Source organism: Synchiropus splendidus, chromosome 1 (assembly GCF_027744825.2).
Source record: "Synchiropus splendidus isolate RoL2022-P1 chromosome 1, RoL_Sspl_1.0, whole genome shotgun sequence".
NCBI lineage: Eukaryota > Metazoa > Chordata > Actinopteri > Syngnathiformes > Callionymidae > Synchiropus > Synchiropus splendidus.
Window position 1 is genome coordinate 21,344,475 of NC_071334.1, and position 21,161 is coordinate 21,365,635.

Below are 21,161 nucleotides of genomic sequence, written 5' to 3' on the forward strand. Positions count from 1 at the left end.
CTTGATGGAGTGGAACACTGCAGGTCACATCAACCTGTGCCATGGTGGCACTGTGCTACCGTGTTTAGAGACCACCCAGATACTAAGGCAGTGCCATCAGTTGTGATTGTAAACAAATTATTGATCTATAAACTGGAACAATGTTCACCAAGTGGAGTGCAAGTGGAGTCCATAGTGAACTAGTCAAACATTAAACTACTCTGGAAACTCTGGAAACTGGGGGCAAATGTGAAAAGCAAATCACTTTGCAAACACATGAACGTGTGAAACCATTTCTTATTTTGTGAGCCGTCAAAGAAACACGTGGAGGCTGTGGCCACGTGTGTGTAATAGGCCACTATGTACAGAGAATGTGCCTCATTATCAGTTGCTGAACCTTTGCCCCACCCTGCCTCTCACACAAAGGTGGTCACACATGAACAGCTCTGCAGAAGATATCCAGGTAATGACGACCTACTTTACAGTCTATCAATGAGACTTCAAGAAAGAACATGTTGTGTTCTTTTTAGATGTTCTTCTAAATCACACAAATCACTCAACAGGTAAAAAAAAAACCTGCTTTGGTGGAAGCAGAGGAACAGGAACTGATACAATAGTCCACTGGAAGCTCCAGAGTCGCACGTGTTCAAACACGGTTAGGCCACAGCTCCTTAGAATCTCTCGTGTCATCTCCTTAGCCAGATCATACAGGTGTTATTCCTGTTTTGCAGGAAGATTGGCATCCAGCTAAGAGATTCTTCAATAATGATCTTCATAACTATTTCCATTCAGCATCCGCCAAGCATTCAGACTTGCACCACCTTGTAAGTGACTTCATTGTAGTTAGAGTTTCAGGTTGGAAACTTGACTAAAGTTAGGGATACACCGATGTCAGTTTTTGCCAAAACGAGTAGTGTACGACTTCTTGCTTTTGAGTACTCACCGATACCGAGTACTTACGCCATTACAAAAAAATTACTTTTTTTTTCATTTCCTCAGTATGTTTTTCTTGAACAGGAGTGACTGCTGTACAAACACAAATTTTACAAAATTGTCATGAACTGACATTCAAAAACTGCGCACTGCCGTAAAGTGGTATCGGTTTTGTGGTATCAGTGATCATACTATGAGTATGAGTACGAATACTCAAGCCAGTGTGGGAATCATGATATTTTACTTATGATCATATTTATCAAGTATCTGCTATTGAATAAATGCTTTGTCTAATGAAAGACTGAATCCAACAGACGCAGAGATAATGGGACAAAGGAAGAGCCCAGGAGATATAACCCAGAACTGGCCCAAACAGCCTGATCTGAGTTTGTGGGAACAAACATCTACCTTCACCCAAGTGAAGGAATGTGGAAGATAAGGAACCTCTGGCACAGCGATGGGTCAGGAGGATGAATTATGGACCCAGGCAGAGCCAGGCAGAGATGGGACCAGCCAGTCCACCAGCAGAAGCAAGCCAATCAGAGGAGGGGACTGGATTATCTGTTTACAGCTTTCCACCCAAAAAAGGCCAGGAAATGGGCAACAACAAGAGGATTCATCAACGTCGCTCCAAACCAAGGGGTGTCGAAACCAGATCAGGAATGTGGCGCCATGGCAACGGGGACCCCAAGAGCCCAGGACCAATCAGTGGAGACTACACCCCAAGATGAACTGAAATGTGTCATAAAAGGGTCAGGGCCAGAGATAGTCTTTGTCACTTGTCACACCACTGGAGCTAAGGCTAAGTCAGGCGTAGTTGTGGACCCAGAGCTCTGTTAGGGTAATTAGACTCCTCTGTCAGGGAATAAATTCTTTTGGATTTTAAGTTGTGGGTTTTTGGTAGTCATTCTCACGAGTAAACGAACACGCGGAAGATACATTAAAGCTGTAGATTCCTACACCAGGTATCAGACCGATATCGGCACTGAGGAAAAGACAGGAGGCAGAGCTGGAGGTAGCAGAGATGAAGATGCTGAGGTTCTCTTTGGGAGTGAGCAGGATGGATAGGATCAGGAAGCAGTAGATCAGAGGGACAGCACATGTCAGGTGTTTAGGAGACAAAGTCAGAGAGGCTAGATGGAGATGGTTTGGACATGTTCAGAGGAGAGAGAGCCAGTACATTGGTAGGAAGATGCTGAGGTTGGAACTGCCAGGCAGAAGGTGGAGAGGAAGGCCAAAGAGGAGAGTTATGGAGGTGGTGAAGGAGGACATGAGGTTTGTAGGAGAAGAGAAGAGGAAGCAGAGGACAGGGTGAGATGGAGGAGGATGGTCCGCTGTGGCGACCCCTGAAGGGAGAAGCCGAAAGAAAAAGAAGAAGAATTATTATGATACCTTCAATTCCGAGGCCGGTCATTCCTTACTCGTCCTGCAGAGGGAAGCAGCTGAGTGGCAACGCCTCTGTCTACAATAGATATCTAGTTGTGACTTGTGAGCACAGGCGGTTACTGTCAGAGAAGGATTGCATGTCTTTTTCCTGCTTCTCACTAACTCAAATTAACTCACAAAGGACTCTCTGTGTGCACAAGAGACAGAAATACCAAACATTTAAACAGCCAGTGACTCAGATTGTGGCGCTCTTATCATCATTGTTTGTGGTCAGATGAATATATTGTTGCAAAGTCTATGAAGTTCACAGGTGAAAGAAAGGTGAGACATCTGCTTATGTTTGGCCTCAGATTAGACATCACTCATAAACACCCCCCCACCCCCACCCCCCCACCCCCCACATTCTTTGTTTTCAAAGTTGCTATAGCGACAAAGCTTTGAGGGTTTGGATAAGTCATTTCAGAGGGATAAAACAATGACATTGTTCAATCAGCCTCCTGCGCCTGATGAAAAGGGAGCAACTCATCAGGATGAGAGGACTCTTGAGAACACACCGACTGTGGGAACACCCTGCACTTGTATGGCTTCCATTCTCGGTTCAGGTCATCTTGGAGTCCTACATTGTAATGGGGGTGTTTTTTTTCTGCAACTGGACGCAGGTGGCCCATATATGAAGGAGGCGCTTGAAGAAGCGGTTTTCAGATTGTCACATCAGAATAAAACTAACGTTGCATCTTCATCTTAATTCATCCGCAAATCTCACATGCTTATTGTTGTCTTTTAATAATATTATCCTTCAATGAAGCTTAACATTTTGTTTTGAAATTGATCAGTCCGGCCCTCTATTTCTTCTTCTCCCGGACTGCCAAGCTCCTCACACTTTCATCAGACTGACTGCGGGGAAATCTCATTTCAGCTGATGGTATCTTCAGGTGTGCTGAGGCCCAGGATCTATCTACCTCTAGACCCACAGGTCACATCTAGGCTATGAAGTAATTATAACATGAGTAAAGGCCCACCAATAACAGGTTTCTGGGAGTGATGCGTGCTGAAAAGCTCTTGGATTGTGCTAATCATTTAACCCTCTCCACTAAAGAAAATACCATATTGCTAGCACAATCTTTGAAATAGAAAACAATGTAAAATGCCAAAGTCTGCCTGTCAGCAGAGATCCAGAGCTTCCTCAACAGAATCTTATCTTCATAAGAAAGAGGGCTTTGTTGAGTTTGCTAGGCAGAAAAGCAATACAATGAATAACAAACCATTTCAAGAGCTTGGCGACACTTTTGGAAGTGTCTTGAGTAGTGTGTCTATAAATGGACCAACTAAACCTCTGAGTAAGAGGAATCCTAAAGTCTATTACAGTGCTAAATCCCCACAGTTTTAAATGACCTCGGCTGGCCACACATCTTTCACACTAACACAACAGTTCGTTGTTTGTGGCGCATATGTTCCGTGCAGAGTAAAAAATATTTAGTGTAACACAAATGTACTCTCAAACTGTTGCATGTGGAAATGTATGAAAACTGCAATGTGATTAATGCTGCTGTTAAAGATAGTTTCTGTGTGTGTGCATTGAGTTTGGTCAGATTCTGTTGAAACTAACTCATAATCAAAACAGACAAATGCTGCATTTTGCTCTCGGCACATCAGCCATGAGGGGGCATTAAGTGGCTGAAATAGGTACTCGAGTCTAAGCTGGGATTAGCAGAGCAGGGCTGCACAGTGCCAGGAGATTTTTCTGTTAACCTTATGCCATCAGGGGGAGGGAAGGAGGGGGGTGTGGCTTCACCGGAGGAGCTGTGTGAAGAGATGATGCTTGTGAGAGTCAGAGTGGTGGTGGTGCTGATGTCGATGGTGCTCATGATGATGATGATGAAAACAAGCTGTTGTGTTAGTGTAAAGATGTGTGCACAACACAACAAGGACCTGACACACCACAAGGTGCACACACGTATGCACAGACGCTGTTAGCAGGGAGATAAGGGACAGAAATGATGACAACTGTTCTTCACTTTGCTTCTCTTCAATCGTTGTGAACTGTATGGAGAAGTTTTGACTGAACTGCATGTCATGTCGCATAAATGAAGCCCTGTTATATCATAGTTATACAGGTCATATCAGTCACTGTGCTTGAAGAGATTGAAATACATATTCATTCATTCATGATGATGATGATGAAGATGACATTGTGATGAGCGAAAATGCAATGTTGACAGCAAGCATACTGATTTGTGCTGATAAAAGCAGCAATGCTGACAGTGCTCCTGTTGCTGCGGCCGGTGATGATGATGATGATGATAGTGATGATGACGAAGATGACAGTTATGTCCTGATTGAAGAACCAATGATGTTGCTATTGATGAAGATGTGGACTCATGAGTGGCAGTGATGATAATGAGGGTCACTCAAGTGGTGGTGAAAATATCAGGCACACAGCTGCAGACATGGAAACAGTGTGATGGTGGTTGTGAAGTCTTTGAGAGTTTATAAGGATCATGTCCATGACAACGCTGAGAATGATGGTCACAACTGAATCTGTGGTGCTATTGTTTATGATGTGGGAGGCGTTGATGGTGATGAGAACGATGATGTTGTTGGACAATGATTCAGAGTTCATGATGGCTGCGTGGAGTGGCTGCTGCAGCAGTCTCTCAGATGAAGGTGTCAACATGTGGCCATGCTGTGTGGGGTTTGTTTCTTCTCCCTCCTGCCACAGTCCAATAACATCAGAGATGAACTGATGACTACTTTGTCCGTTCCTTGTCACAAGAATAATAAAATGTTTTGCTTACAATGGATATATATATGTATATTCTCAATTTAAATACAAAATCTCAACTAAAAGTTGAGAACTATTTGATGTATTAAATTGCCCAGGTTCAATTGTGATGACGTTTCGGTTATGCTTGGTCTCTGAACTTAAATCCTCCATCTGCATGAGGTGAATATGTTGTTTTGTGCAGTCATGTGGCTGCGTGTTCAAGTACCAGAGATGGCTGGTGGAGAACAGGACTCCTCCTCCTCCTCCTCCTCCTCATCTGATCTGTCGGCTCAGTCCCATCTGTGTCCACCAAGCTCTGCCAGCCTCACCAATGATGGACTGCCTGACAGGACTCTGTTTGACAGACTGACTGATTGGAACTAACAGGACAAAAATATCTGGATTTTTTTTGAAGATGGAATTACCTGGAAATGATGAGAGGAGACATGCTGCTGCTACTGCTGCTGTCCTGCTGAATTCACAGTGAACCACTTACATCCAGGTGAGCATTTTTCACTGACTATTTTTTGTTATTTTAGAAAAAAAACTATAAATATAGTTTTCTGTTTAATGTCTGTAGTCCAAGCTCTCGATCGCTCTCATCCAGCCGCAGGTGATTTGGCCGACAGAAAGGGGCTTAGCAGATGCAAAAGATGAGAGTAAAGTTCTTTTATGTTTTTTGTTTTTTCTCATGTTCAATGAAATAGTATTCCAGTGTCACTCTAAAAAGAATCTTCCCACTGCAAGCCTCTTAGTGACTGCTGACAACTGGCTGCACCAGGACAACTAATCTCCCACAGTACACTTCAAACAATGGCATCGTCTTTATAGAGATCTCAGTAAGCAGGACGCAAGAGTTCATTTACAAATGGCTTCAAGGTAAACAATTAACGTGAAGGTGCGTCGACCCCACTTTTCATTGGACATATTTTCCATACTGCATATATTTCTGCTTATTTTGAACAGGCCGTCGTTGATTTGAAAAACATCAGTATTCTACACTGCAAATTCAAAACCAATATACTCATTCTAAAGGTATTCTTCTGTTGACGCTGACGTCGCCATGAGGATCATTGCTGGCAGCGATCATGATACTGTGTGATGATGCCATTAACATGCTGTTTGGTTTCAGTGGTCCAACAAGCCGCCAGCATCAGGGCAATTCTGTCAGTGTCATTTAATGTTGTGGGGGTTGCTTAACTCCCAGGTATTAGCACTAATCTACATGTGTGCACGTGTGACAGGCAGGTAGCCCTGCAGATCTGTGCCTCAAGGAAATGGCTGAAATGGATGCTTCATTGAAGGGTGAATTTAGACGACACGGAGGGTTAACATGCCTGTTTAAAAGGCATGTTAGCCCCCCCAACCTCCTTTCTTTCCCCCTCCTCTCCACCCTTCTATTAGAAGTGAAACTAATAACTGTTGTGCCTGATCTTGTTCTTCAGGCAGCCGGCAAATAGACTAAGCTATAGTCAAGACTGAGCATGGAGACAGCATGAGCCATAGCTTAGTTATTTTAAAAAGCAGATGATCGTTCACAGAGCCAGCGCACTGATCCTGTTTAGTGTTAATGACATAATGAGGTTGTATTTTTAGGTGCCACTCTGAGACACAGGTAAAAGTGTCGCTCAGTTCACACGTCAACAACATGACTGAGCTCACTTCAGTGTAAACTTGTATATGCCAATGTGGGATCGTTTCCTCTCAGTTCCTGCACAACTGATCAACCTTCCAAGTCAAAACATATTCATTTGAATTGAAAAGTAAAGCAGATTCCTTTTAGTTTTGGCAGGAATTATTATGTTCCTTGATCTGTATTTTATCTGCTTTTTAGTCGCAATTTATAATAACATAAAAAGGTAAAATGAAGCTTTACTTAGAGGTATTGTGATCACAACAAGCTGTCACTGCCATTTCATGGTTACTTTCCGGTATTTAGTTTCATCAACAGCAGATTCTAAATGAACATGTAGAGACTCAATTTGATTTGGAAGAAACAATGATTCCTAAAGAAGAAATGACCCCCTGTAAACACAGTGGGAAGGTAGTGGATTTTTTTTTTTGGTTGTGCTAGGAACCATAGACTGTTTGGCTTCAGGGTGAGTTCTGTGAGACGCGCTGAAGATTTGTCCATTTAAGTATTGACGGTGCAGTGTAATCGACCAGAGACAGAAAAAGCCAGCAGGTAGCAGCTGCAGGTTTTCACCAATAGAACAGCGGTGACTGCATAAACTAAATAAAAAAGCAAAAAAAAAAGCCAGGTGTTGTTTTACTTGATACAAGTATACTGGTAGCAGAAATTTAAATCACATTGAAAGAGCTCAACACAACAGAGTCAAGACAACATGAGCAGCTGGTTTGGGGCTCAGTGAGGTTCAGCTCAGTGTTATATGTTGATCCACCGTGAGTTGCTTTGGGAAAAATCATATGCCTCATGACATATACGCATGCATGAATCCATCATCTCACCACCAACTGAGCAGCCACTAAAATAAAAGCCACAAGCAATGCCTTGCTCAACAAAGAGCATGAGAGGAGTGATAGCAAAACACAGTGGAAGCTGTTTTAAACCACTGTCGCTCCAAACTTGCCAGTCACAATAAAGTGAGTGGATCTGTCACAGCACTTGCCATGTTTGAGTCAGAGTCTTCACACTTTCAGAATGGAAGAAAAGTCTAATGATCTGATGACATACTGCATACGGCATTGCACAAATTATTCATTTAAAAAAAACAACAACACACATTCGGAAGCTGTTGAGGAGTGAGCACGGCATTCCAGAGAAATCCTTTGCATATGCACAGCTTGCACCAAGTCCAACCCAACTTCCTGGTTAACAATGAAAAGGTTACGTATTCATCATTGATTGTTGTCATGTCATAATGGTGAGACGTTTGGTTGGCAAACTGTATTTGTTGAACGATATGAACCATACGAGTGAGGGTCTGGTCAAACTGGTTGTTATGCTCCACATCGCAAAGGCAGCTCAGCAAAGATCAAAGGACATGATCAGACAATAAAAGCCTTTAGTTGTCTCTCACTGTCACTTTAAATGCCCCCAATACAAACTATGCGTTGGGAATGAAAAAGCACAAAATGGAATGGTAGAGATAATGAGGCCGGATGGGGATGAGGTCCTGAGGATGAGACACTCGTGGGTAGCTCTCACACACTGTTTATCCTGCAGGCCCACATTTGACCATGGTTTTGAAGCATTGTTAGTCTTTTGAAAAACTGTACTGTTATTTCAGCTCTCATTGTCAACACGTTTTGCCAGTGCATTAGCTTTCTTTGGATCGCGAGTAAATAGGGCCATTGTTTGGGAAAAGAAACACAAATAGCAAGTGCTGTGTGTTTGAGATGGGGCTCAGAGGTTGGGCCACAAAACACCAACAGCAAAATGTGTCTCTCTCTGTCACAGGCCAGTTGAGCCGGGGACAAGCTAGGACACGACAAGATGGCTAAAGTCAACGTGGCGCACTCCATTAAAACGACGCAGCAGTTGCCTGGCTGCACATCCGACGACGAGCTATCGGTCATTGAAAATGGAGACAACAGGTCTGATCATAGTTCAGTGACCCTCATGTCATAGATACTGTCAACAACTGAACTGAAAAAACTGAAATTTCAGCAAGATTATTCAGGGGAAGACAACAAAATCAAACATGGTTAGAGAAGCTTTTGATAATCACGAAGCAAATACAAGAGAATGGACAGTAGATTTTCAGTGAGCATATTATTTATGTAAAATTTGCATGAAATTGTCTTATGTCATGACAGTGTGTACACTGGTGATGTTTATTAGGAACAATGCTTACACCTGTGGCCTTGTCTTTATGTCAAAAATGAAGGAAATGTTGATGTTGAAATGTTGAAATGATATACAGGCAAGTAACAGAGTGGCTATACTCAAGTCAGATGAAGGTGCGTTTGGCAATATCACATTTACTTTGCTGGTTTTTCAATGAAATGCAACTGCAACAAACAAAAACACATAGAACAGACATGAATAAACAATATGACTATAAGGAAAAAGACTAAAAAAAAAGACTACCTACATAATACTAACTTGCAACACAACACAAACTGCAATTAATATTGATATTATTAGTATTAATACCTAGAATGTTATCATGATCTCAAACCTATTATACTGTATGCATGGTACCATGCGAAGGTATTGGATTAGAATACAAAAATAAACTGAACAAAGCAAGAAACAAAGACTTTAAAATAACAAATCTTAGGTTATATCACGTTAATACGAGTGCACTCCATTGAATGAAAGTCATGATCCCAGTATCCTTTTCTTCTTTCTGACAGAGACCACCTTGCCTGTGAAGGCAACTCTGAGATGCCTTCACTGTCCCACAGAAGTTCATTTACAGGGGACGGAGCAATGGCCAGGTAAAGCTTTTCGTCTGTGTTTGTGAGTACTTCTAGACTAGACGGGTATCACCTTGTTGTGTTTTTTTCCCTTCTCTTCACTAACCCTCTAGGCTCTCTTACTTCTTCTTCATGCTACACAACTGGGCCTCCAACAGAGTAAAACCAGAGGAAGAGAGGCACGACTCTTTCTTGGAGCGCTTTAGAGGCCCCGAGCTCAAAGAAATGGCCAGTCGAGAGAGCAATGCTCTGGGTCAGAGTGACTCAGTCCACAAACGGAAGTAAGTTCTAGACATGCACTACTCTGATAAACAGCAGGGGTCGATGAGTCATCATTGTGACTTCACCTTCTGCTCCTCCACAAATGCTAGTAAGTGGACACTCGCTGCTTTTAACGTGAATAATTGCAACAACACAGACAGGTAAGTGGGTGTAGCGCCTCCCAGTTAATACAAGCCTTTATAGATCAGCTTGCTTGGTGTATTTCTATACCTGGGTGATGTTGAGGTCCTTAGAACAAGAACATATTAGCTCCTCCTGTAGCTGCTGTGGCCCCCGACAACTTTCAGTGCAGGTCACATGCATGTCCACAGATTTGGCATCAGGAATCCAAATGACTGCCTCCATTGGACACATATGTGACCTGTACTGAAGACTAAAAGGCTCCTATAAATATTCAAACTTAAGTCCGTAGTAAACGTACCCCTGTGCTAGTCCATTGATGAAATAGTTCAGACATAAACCGAAACCTGCAATCCGTAGCAAAAAAGAGGACAAAAAAGACGAGATTAAAAAAGAGGAGAAGAAAGACAACAAGGATGAGAAAAAGGATGAAAAGAAAGATGAGAAAAAAGACGACAAAAAAGACGACAAAAAGGACGATAAAAAGGATGATAAGAAGGACGATAAAAAGGATGATAAGAAGGACGATAAAAAGGATGATAAGAAGGATGACAAAAAGAAAGAGGAGCCACCGTAAGTACTTGGTGAAGAACTTAAAGAGAAAACACCTCATTTTCATTGTTTCAAATGACGTACTACAATCAAACATCTGTTGTTTCTCAGGAAAGAAATCTGGCTGATGGATCCAGCCGCAGACCAGTACTACAGGTGGCTCACCATCATTGCTGGACCCGTCTTTTACAACCTGATGATGATCGTGACAAGGTACCGGTCAAGAGTGTTTTCTACTTTTGAGTGTGTCCCGGAGTGAAAGATCTCCACTGCTTCTCTGTAGGGCTTGTTTCAATGAGCTCCAGGAGAGTTACACCAAACTCTGGATCATCTTAGACTACACCTCAGACTTCATCTACTACACAGACACGTTTGTGAGGTCAAGAACAGGTCTGTTGGAATCCTTTTTTAAAATTTTTTAAGTCTTTGGCCATGGCTCTCAACAGGGTCAGGGTCAAATGACATGGGGAAGTGATGTGTGGGCAGCCAGTGACCAAGCACAAGAGGGCTCTAACAGATGTTTCTCTCCTGCAGGTTACTTGGAGCAAGGCCTGCTGGTGAAGGACGCCCAGAAACTACGAGCCAAATACAGAACCACGTCTCAATTCAAATATGACATGATCTCTATGATCCCCACCGACCTCCTGTTTCTGAAGTATGGCTATAACAACCCGGAGTTCAGATTCAACCGCCTGTGCAAAATCTCCCGGCTGTTTGAGTTCTTTGAGAGGACTGAAACCAGGACCAGCTTCCCCAATATATTTCGCATCAGTAACCTCGTGCTGTATATCTTAGTCATTATCCACTGGAACGCTTGCATGTTCTTTGCCATCTCTAAAACCATTGGTTTTGGAAGCGACACCTGGGTGTATCCCAATATCAGCCACCCAGAACACGGGCGCCTCGCCAGGAAGTACATCTACTCCCTGTACTGGTCCACACTGACCCTCACCACTATTGGAGAGACCCCTGCCCCGGTCAGGGATGTGGAATTCCTATTTGTCATCGCAGACTTCCTGACAGGCGTGCTGATCTTTGCTAGTATCGTCGGTAACGTCGGTGCCATGATCTCCAACATGAACGCCTCCCGTGCCGAGTTCCAGGCAAAGATTGACTCTATTAAGCAATACATGCAATTTCGAAAGGTCACCAAAGACCTGGAAGCCAGGGTCATCAAATGGTTCGACTACCTGTGGACTGAGAAGAAGACCTGCGATGAAAAAGAAGTCCTAAAGAACCTGCCGGACAAGCTCAAGGCCGAGATCGCCATCAACGTCCACCTCGATACGTTAAAGAAAGTTCGAATCTTCCAGGACTGTGAGGCCGGTCTCCTTATCGAGCTGGTGCTGAAGCTCCAACCCCAAGTCTTCAGTCCAGGGGACTACATCTGCAAGAAGGGAGATATTGGCAGGGAGATGTACATTATCAAGGAGGGCAAGCTGGCTGTGGTGGCTGATGATGGTGTCACTCAGTTCGTGGTTCTCAGTGATGGCGCCTACTTTGGAGAAATCAGTATTCTGGGGATCAAAGGCAGTAAAGCTGGCAACAGGAGAACAGCCAACATCCGGAGCGTGGGCTACTCGGATCTCTTTGCCTTGTCTAAAGACGACCTGATGGAAGCTCTCACTGAGTACCCAGAGGCCAAGAAGGCCCTGGAGGAGAAGGGCAAGGCCATTCTGATGAAAGACAACCTGATTGATGAGGCGGTAGCCAACGCTGGTGCTGACCCCAAGGACTTAGAAGAGAAGATCACCAAACTCCAAAGCAATCTGCAAGACATGCAGGGCAAGTTTGCCCAGATGATGGCCCAGTTCATCTCCAGTCAGAGCCAGATGAAGAAGAGGGTGACCGAGATGGAGGCCAAAGTGACTGCCATCAAACCGCAGGACTTGGCTGAGGTGGTGGCGGACAAGGACAAGAAGGTGCAGTGATTTCTCAGACATGTGGACTTCAGAGACATTCAAGAACTTTCCATTCGACAACCAGCAAGACTTTTTGAAGGCCCATGTTTTTATCAATTTATACATCTGTTCATCATCTTAACGTGTCAAAATTGTGTACAGTGTATACAGGATGTGTGCTTCATATGTATTTTGTGTTTGCTACGATCGAAAGCCACATTCAGGCGAAACAGGTTCAACTGAGTTGTTAAATCCTTTTCCTTTGGCTTTCACTTTCTATTTGTATATTTACGCATCAACCTGCACCGTGCACTGTTTAATACTGTATACTGGAGAAAGTTTTCCAACACATACTGTGTCATTTTGAATTAACATTAAACTGTCTATATCATTATGCTGTCTTTTGTTGTTTGTCATCAATTTAAAAAAATGAATGATTCCAAATAGCTTATAGTCAATGCACACACATGCAAATACTCATTAATTTTCCACCCATTTTTCAGATTCAGGAGTAACATAATCACAGTAAACAGCACATTATCCTCATTCAGCAGTCTGCAACTTGGCCTTGGGCACCAGAGGGCAACGGCCAAAACCAAATAATATATTTTTCAGTGGCCCAGTCAGCCAAGTCAGAGTGCTGACTTGAGACTTGAATCTGTGGAGATAAGAGATCTGGTTGATGTTCCAGGAGCCCGTCAACATGACAATGGACCTCAAACCTGTTGTTTTTGGACAGTGGGAGGAAACCGGAGTGGCCCACTCATTCTCACGCAGAAGGCTTCCACATTCCTTCCAAACCCCGAGTTGCAAGAGGAGAAAACAGATGGCTTTTCGTCACAGTTCTTTATTTCCTGAGAAATATGAAAACAAACCGTCCATCATGTCTTCGAAAGGCAAATCTGTGACAAACAAAAGTCTCCATTCAAATCACACTATTCAGTGGTTAGAACCAAAAGTCATTCACATTGATAATCCGAAGTTCCACTCTTAAATGAAAGGTTAAATAGTGAGAGAGTATAACTGCGTTTTGTTGAAGGCCTTCCACTCTGATAGGCCTTTGTGCAGCTGAGCACCACCGTGTTCCCGAGGGGAGTGTAGCCAATTCCAGCTGGAGCTGAAGGCTCATTGATTTCTAACAGAACACTTCAATGTATAGAGCTAGTACCAAATTCTGCCAGCCCAGATGTTCCACATGGGTCACACACAAGAACAGCTAGTCAGCGTCGAGGTTGTGCTGAAGCAAAATGTTTGGTTCATGTTCAGTCAAGAACATGTCGACACATGTGCTATCAATGCTCAACTCTATCATGGGCAGAACCAAAAGATAAGACTGTGAAGAATTGAAGGATGCTGTTTTAAACAAACAAAAATGCTTCACACAACAGGCATGCTTTATCAGACAAGCTCACAACTACAGCAAGTTTCCATCAGCACCATTAATGGTCCTGTGAGGAACTTTTCTGTCGAACAGCTCTTGAATATTCACAACTTTTCGAGTAGTCACTGAACATGTGACCTGTTAAAACTGATATCGGGTTCTGATGGCAACAAATGAGGGCAATCGCGTGTTTTGGCTGAATAAAAAAATAAATAAATAAAATCACCTCACCTTTTTTTCTGCTACATTGGAACAAGTAAATCCAAACTCTCATTTTGTCAGACATGTTTGGCACGTGAGGTTTGTTTTTTTTTTTTTTTTTGAAGACACTGGAGCCTCCAACTTGAAGGGTGACAGACCAGAGTGACCCTGCCGTCTTGTTGGTATGTAAGGAGTCGGCTGAGTTTGGCTGCACCACCGCCCACTCACACCCATAAATGTGCTTATATTCAAATCATCTTGTTCGTAAGAGCACTTCCACAGGTGAACAAAACAACTCAAAACAACTTTAAAATTGAACACACATGGTTTCGTCAGGAAAAACATCAACTAATGCTTGGCTGGTGGATGTTACTGAGGCACAGGGTTATCGCAGCATTTAGGATCTCTATCCGCCATACTCCATCTATTTCTATTCAAAGCATTCCAAATCCTTTGGCGTAGGTGATAGCCTTAAGGAGTCTTTCCTTCAGCTTTTCTTTGGACGAGTATTCTGGAAGAAGCAGTGCGTTGAAGCAGGTGTGAGAGGTCGGCAACCTGTGTGACACAAAGGTGAGAGAAGACTGAGTACAGGTTACACTATTAAGTGCATGGTAAGTGAGTAGCCCTTTTGTTACAGTTATTACCACCAAGACTAGCATCTCAGTGGCCAACATGCCATTACAGACTGGTACGCAATATCAAGCAGTGGAAAAAACATGGGTTTATATTCAATCAGTTATGAAAAAAAACAAGAAAAACCCAATGTGCATGAGACCGCCAACCCACCTGTCTGTGTCGGAGCCATTTTTGGCAATGATCATCTTTAATTTGCCCAGCCCACCGACAGGTGCTCTGTCTGTACCGGTTGTGAACTGAAGAAAAAGTCTCTTCTGCTCTTCTCCGAATGAATGAATCGTCTCCCAGAAATCTCTGGACAAGCACAGACGCCGAGTGTGTTAAATGCTTTCAACACAACAGTCAAAAACAGAACGTACTTGATTATTTGCGTGTCTTTGCTGTAGCCTCCATCATAGTCAGTGGATTTTTCCAAAGCTTCGAAGTCAAGATTCTGAGGAGGCATGAATTTCAGTGACTCATCTCTTCACAAGATGCCAAAATAAAGGTTTGTTGCTCACCCTGCTGCCACAGATGAGCAGCTCCAGTTCCTCTGGTCTGAACAAATATCTCATTGGGGACTCGCTGGTCACCATCAGGAAGCCCTTTTTGAATGCTCTGAACTGTCGCTCCACACTCTTGTTGAGGATGTAATCAGCATACAGACCAACAAACTCCTTCTCACGACAGAAGACAGAAGTGAAGTTAATCCACACGCGTACTTGAAACATGTTTCCATAACCATTGTTAAGAAATAAAGAAGAAAAATCACCACAATTAAAAAAGACAACATCATTGAAATGGAACTATCATTACTCCCAATGACAAATTGATAAATCTGAAGACAGAGATGGAGAAAGCAGTCTCTCACCTCAAATAATCCAGGGCATACATGAGACTAGTCCCAACAGACGTGTGGCAATAGAAGTATTGTTATATTGTTATACTAGTTATTCACCTTATTTCTGCAAGTTAGCTACTGGCACAAGTCTGCATTTCTCAAGCATGAGGTCGAAATATTGAATAGTGGCCAAAGCTGAGAAGGGTGGGACACCCTGGAAAGCACACTTGACCCTCACACTAGCATTGAACACCTCTATGACCATGTAAAAGAGCACCTGACGGGGAAAAGTGCTTCACCTGTCTATTCTCCTTTGTGACAGGGATGCTTTCGCCCTTCTCTTTTAAGTCGTACAATACTGGGCTTCCAAAAAGGTCCGTGTGGGAGATCTGGAAGGTCAGCATCATGTCCTCCTCCACATTTCCAGAGTATCCCAGCAGGTCAGTAAGACTTTGGTACAAAGCCTGCAGCAGAACAAACAGCAGGGTTCTCAGTGAGCCTGGGCATCACCTTAATCTAATAACAACTACTGTGTCTTCGCAAAATCCAAATGTACCAGTCAAAAAATGTAAAACACTAAGTACAACTCTGCTGTCTGGCAAAACTAATTGGACATTCACAATGTTTCACTGCATTAACTGAAGAGTTTACTGTACCGGGTGGGAGTCTGACAGGTCCAGCTCGGTCCCTTTCTTCCCCATCAGTTTCCTGTAGACCACCATGGGGAAGTGCACATCCAGGATGCAGTTGTTGTAGATAGCCAGTCCCAGGACGATGCCCACCAGCGTGTACTGGTCTTCATTCTCCAATGAGGACGAGTTGAACCAGAAGAGTCTGGTCTCCTCATCATATGTAAACATCCCTGTTAAGAAAACAAGCTGATGTTAAAGGCAAATTAAAGACAGCGTATAATGGTTCTGCTTGTGAACATGATATGCAGCGACGCCAGAGTCACAGCGGCAATCACTTAAAGGCTGGTACTGCCTCCAGGTGGCCAACCGGAGAAGTGCACACGGAGGCTTTTTACAACTATGTGGGGAGGGACTGACTTCATTGGAAATGTCTTCAAAGCAGTTCTTCTTCTTCTTCTGTGACATTTCCTGCATTTTATCTAAACTGCAATAAATCACTTTGTTGTGCATGTTTATCAAAACAAAACCTTCTATTTGTATTGCAATTTATTAAAAAGTTTCATATTTGTGGCATTCACAGGGAGATTGTAATTTTAGGTCCAATGTATTACCACAGTATGTCAAAATAAAATATTGACTCTAAGGCCAGGGAATCCGTTTTAACATGAGTAAAAATCAAAACGCAGGCTCAGGTTCGTCTTTCTAACTTCAAAATGACGATATAAATTTTGTTCAGGTGATGAGTGCTATTGTCAACAGCAGCTAAATGTAACTACAATGTAAAATTCAAGTAATAACAAAAGAAACAAAGTTTATTGTAAGGGAGTGATCAACACTGGCAACACTGTTGACAACACACTACTCTCATGAAAAGTCCATCACTGCACTGAGCGATGTGTTGAAAAGACGAATACAAATGATCTTAATATTTTATATGAGGAACAGTGTTTTTGGCCTCTCTTAAGGCCCTGCATATAAGCCTTTACAGACAGGCGGCCGTTTTGTTAAATTTAACTTAATATAACTTGGAAAAGACGTAACATTTCTAAAATATTTTAGAAGGGAAGCTATTCAGTAAATAGGGGTATAGAATACTGAAGTAAAAAATGCAAAGAAGAGCCCATTTAAAACCTCCAGGCTGGGATTAATTTTGGGATTACCTAACAGACAAGACAACCATTTGAAAATCAAGTTCCGAAACAATAAACTCAAAAAGGAACATGGGCATGTAGAATGAACTCAAATGTGGTCACTGCTGTCTCACCTATGTCAGGGTTAAATATTTCCTCCAGGACCAACTGGAAGAACTCCTTCGACACCCCGCCCTCGTCCACGCCCTGCTCCCCCTCAAACTCCACGAAGAGTTGCTTCTTCAGGTCTGATGGATTCTCCATGGAGATCATCTCCAGCTACAACAAAGAGGGACACTACTGCAGAAAAACACAAGCTCACTCCACCATTGGTATACAAATATGTGGCAAATATATTCTGTTGAAATTGGTTGTGAAAAAAGATATATACGTGAGCAATATTCTGTCATCAGGCCTAACAAGAGTAAAACCAAAAGTTAATGTTGCCAATAATGTGGAACATTTAAGTCTAGGTGACTATTCTCAGAACTGCAGGTGGTTTTATGAGTAGTGTGACCTCAGGTCATCCATCAACAAGCAAAAATCAAGCGCTGCTTGTTTAATATTTTCCTGTATTGCGATAACATCAAACCCTGAGTGATGGATGATGACAGATTCACCCACCGTAAATTTCCTCATTTAATAATTTAACTTAACACACGCATGCACAGTAATGTGACTCTGTAACTCACTCTGACGAGGGCATCATCGATGACATGGTCTCTGCGTACTTTCAGTTTCAGATATGGGTTCAGTTCCTGGCCCTGCACCATGCTGTAGGCAGCTGTGAGCCGTCGCTCACTGTACATACGGATCCTGTTGTCATAGTAGAGCCCTTGGCTCTTAGTTACCACATTCAGGATGAAAGGGCAGGTCTGGAAGGAGAACTTTGTTTCTGCATCAACTTTAAAGAAAGTGAAGTCCTTGTCCATCTCCACCACGTCGTTCAGCGACTCGTTCACAAAGTCCTCGAAGGGGTTGAGAGGCTCTCGGCTATCGATGGCTCGGACGCCAAGTTCCTTACCAAGACTATCAACGTGTGGAGCCTTCTTGTAGAGGCGTTCCTCACCCAGGAGCTCATGAAGGCTTATCTCATCTGGCTGGAAGTATTCATCGTCGTCCTCGTTGTGATCAACATCTACGTTCCCTCCCAAAATGCTTGCATAGAAGACTATTTTTAAGCACTCCGTAGCAGCCACCACTGTCTCGTCATCATTCACCAGGTTATCGGCATCATATTCGTTGCACACGACGGTGAAAGTTATGAGCTGCTGAAAGGTTTCCAACAAGCGTCGGAGGTGAGGAACACCATACCGCGACCAGAGCCGTGCCAGCCGAGCTTGTGCCGTCACTGGCAGCAGGCTCATCACCTTGCAGATGTTTGGTAACGCACTCTCAAGGTACTCGGGACTGTGAAGGTTCTTGTTTTCCATGATGATAATGAAGATATTCAAGTAGTCAGGGTTTGTATCATACATGTCAAGGTAGAGAAGGTCAAGGTTCATGCTTGGAGTGAGGAACAAAAGTGCATTGATGAGAGCTTCTTCCAGCTCGTTGATCTCAAGAAGTCTGTCGTATACTCTCCTGACAGCCTCGATGTCCACTGTCACGTCACAGGAATCCAACTTCTCGCTGTCTTCTGAAGCAGCTTCTGAGGAAGCACCCAACGGTTCAGAAGTCTTCTCTGCTTGGTGATCGTTTTTGCTAGTTTTCCTAGACTCCACAGAGTCTGGGTTTTCTGCTTTGCAATTCTTGTCCTTCCTGAAACTGTTAATGAGGGAGCATGTGTTTGAAAAAACCCGGCCAATGACCGGAATGAGAGCAGCGTAGTCTCCTTTCTCCTCACACTCACTCAGGATTGTACAAACAATGTTCTCTGTTAGGTGATGAACATCTGCACCAAACCAACACCAGAAAAAAACCCAAAGTCAAACAGGCGAAACATTAAAAAAAGGCATGGAGTAATCCAACATACCTGAGAAGTCATCGATGAGATCTGTGCTACTCGTCATACTGTCCAGCTGGGGGTCAGGGCAAACACACTCTTTCTTGGATGGTTCACAAAGTTTGGCATTATTCTTGACCAGCTCCAGTGCTTTGGCAGCAGCAGCATTTTTGTCCATAGTTTCAAAACTTGGGCAAGAGGCACAAAACTCATTTCTGCAGCTGCCATTTCCACACCCCTCGGTTAACTGCCGAAAGTAGCGCTCTATCAGATGCTTAGCAGTTGTTCTGTTCCTGTGCAAGACATTTTCAAGAATCAGAATGAGGATTGTGAAGCTACATCAGAAAAAAAAATATGATCTGTGTTCTTAAACTTCAATAGTTGCTATGATTATGTCTATGCATCTTTATTGGCAGATGATGTGGCTTACATTCGGAAGGCTTAAGAGACGTCTGGGAGGCCCAGTGGACAGATCTCTGAAAGACATTAACCCAAAATTGAAAAGTGAAATAAAACCATCACATTTAAGGCATGAATGGAATGGAAAGACAAACAGAAAGTAAAAACTTGTAGTTCACAAAGTATTTCAAAAAAGGATTTGACAGACAGTAATGACTGGTTATATATACATAACGGAACATTACAATGAAAAATTAGGCACTAAATAAAAGCGATGAGGGAAATAATCTTGACTTTAAAAATGACCTAATGAAATGATGAAGTGCTAATTTTGTTGATACAAATATAAAAACGTGGAATAGTAATACTTGCTATCAAGTACAAGCATGCTCTCCTCGTTTATTTGCCATTAAGACTTAATTTTTCTACGCAAAAATGCGTGAATTTCCGTTATGAAGTGACCTGTCAGGCACCAACCTTCGTGTGTCAGTGACACTGCAAAATGAAAGTGTCTGACGGCAGCAGAGGAAACATGCAGCCTCGTCCACCTTCCGTCTTAAAACGACACAAAAATGCAGTCCAGCACCTCAAAAACTAGGCACGAAAAAAGCTTGGAAGGTGGCAAAATGTGTTATTTATAATCAGTGCAGAGTCACTTTCACCGTCATCTTGTAAACAAGCACGATAGATATCCCACAATACAGCGCGCTGGCTCCGCCCATCCTAGTGCGGCTGTGACGTAGGCAGATATACGAGATATAAATATGAAGACTCAGTAACAACAAGTGATTTATAAACAAATACGACGTGCATTGACTATATGTGAGAGAACTAATATCCATTATTCATCCATTCATTTAAAGATCACTTTTGTTCTTCTGTGTGTAATAGTTAAGCACTATAGGGAAGTAATTTGGAATAAATAAATAAATACAACAACATCAATAATAATAATAATGATAATATCGGCGCAGACGGAGGACGTGTTGTTCATGACATGAGCACTGGGACCTTGTATCTTTACATAGCATTATGATAAAATACAGACGGCAAAGTTTTAAATAGGGGAAATAAACTGCACTTCGTTCGTCGTTCCTTTAAATGTCATATCATGTGCTAATTTTGTAGAAAAACACGATGCTCTACAGTCAATGATCAAACTTGTGAATTAGCATTGAAATCCATCGGTTGTGGAGTTTCACCAGGCACAATATCAACATCTCCTTTAGTATGTCACAAGAGAAAACGTGGCGAATCACAGACCAAGAGAAGCCAATGCAAGGATCACTCGCAGAAGAAATGCGACCAACTTAGGCCGGGAGGGGGCAGCAGAGGAGGATCAACTGATGGGCAGGATTGCACACATTCAGTGTCTGTCAGATAAGATGGTGATGAGTTGTAGCTGTTGCAGCCAAGCACCAGACAGTGATGAATCCCTCAGAACAGGTCCAGGACTCATTTGAACAGTGTTTATGAAACTATGGCCTATTCTCTACCAAAGATCACTGGTCTAATCTGAGTTCTGCAGTGTTGGATGAGATCTAGAAGTTTGCCTGTTTGTGTGAGCGATGGCTGTAGGTGGAGCAGTTTGATGGAGCACAGAGGACAGCAGACGGAGAGGACGCGGCGCGATACCTTTCCCCGGCTTATTGTCTCGCTGAGAGGACTTCTCATCTTGACAAACATGCTGTTGGAAACTGCACGCTGGTTTCTC

At 43.0% G+C, this 21,161-nt stretch overlaps 2 protein-coding genes across 7 annotated transcripts; one reads left to right on the forward strand and one right to left on the reverse strand.

The window, feature by feature from the left end:
- Window positions 1–5,374: 5,374 nt before the first annotated feature.
- On the forward strand, window positions 5,375–12,682 carry cnga3a (cyclic nucleotide gated channel subunit alpha 3a). Of its 6 annotated transcripts, none has more exons than XM_053875069.1 (9): window positions 5,375–5,564; window positions 8,484–8,620; window positions 9,386–9,469; window positions 9,562–9,729; window positions 9,820–9,870; window positions 10,211–10,423; window positions 10,514–10,615; window positions 10,686–10,792; window positions 10,937–12,682. In XM_053875069.1, exons 2-9 carry the CDS (start codon window positions 8,520–8,522, stop codon window positions 12,331–12,333), a joined length of 2,223 nt encoding a protein of 740 aa, XP_053731044.1. In that variant the 5' UTR covers window positions 5,375–5,564; window positions 8,484–8,519; the 3' UTR covers window positions 12,334–12,682. The 6 variants fall into 6 exon arrangements, with proteins under 6 accessions (XP_053731044.1, XP_053731071.1, XP_053731079.1 ...); XM_053875096.1 differs by having other exon boundaries at window positions 9,607–9,729; XM_053875086.1 differs by lacking the exon at window positions 5,375–5,564 and adding an exon at window positions 8,133–8,216.
- A 1,303-nt stretch (window positions 12,683–13,985) lies between these two features.
- On the reverse strand, window positions 13,986–20,138 carry ube3a (ubiquitin protein ligase E3A). The gene is made up of 11 exons (XM_053877176.1): window positions 19,925–20,138; window positions 19,479–19,524; window positions 19,079–19,341; window positions 17,796–18,997; window positions 17,238–17,382; window positions 15,998–16,203; window positions 15,641–15,805; window positions 15,022–15,177; window positions 14,881–14,954; window positions 14,672–14,815; window positions 13,986–14,440 (listed from the first exon to the last, which is right to left on the reverse strand). Coding segments are annotated over exons 2-11 (2,478 nt in total). The 5' UTR covers window positions 19,481–19,524; window positions 19,925–20,138; the 3' UTR covers window positions 13,986–14,319.
- Between the last annotated feature and the right edge of the window lie 1,023 nt (window positions 20,139–21,161).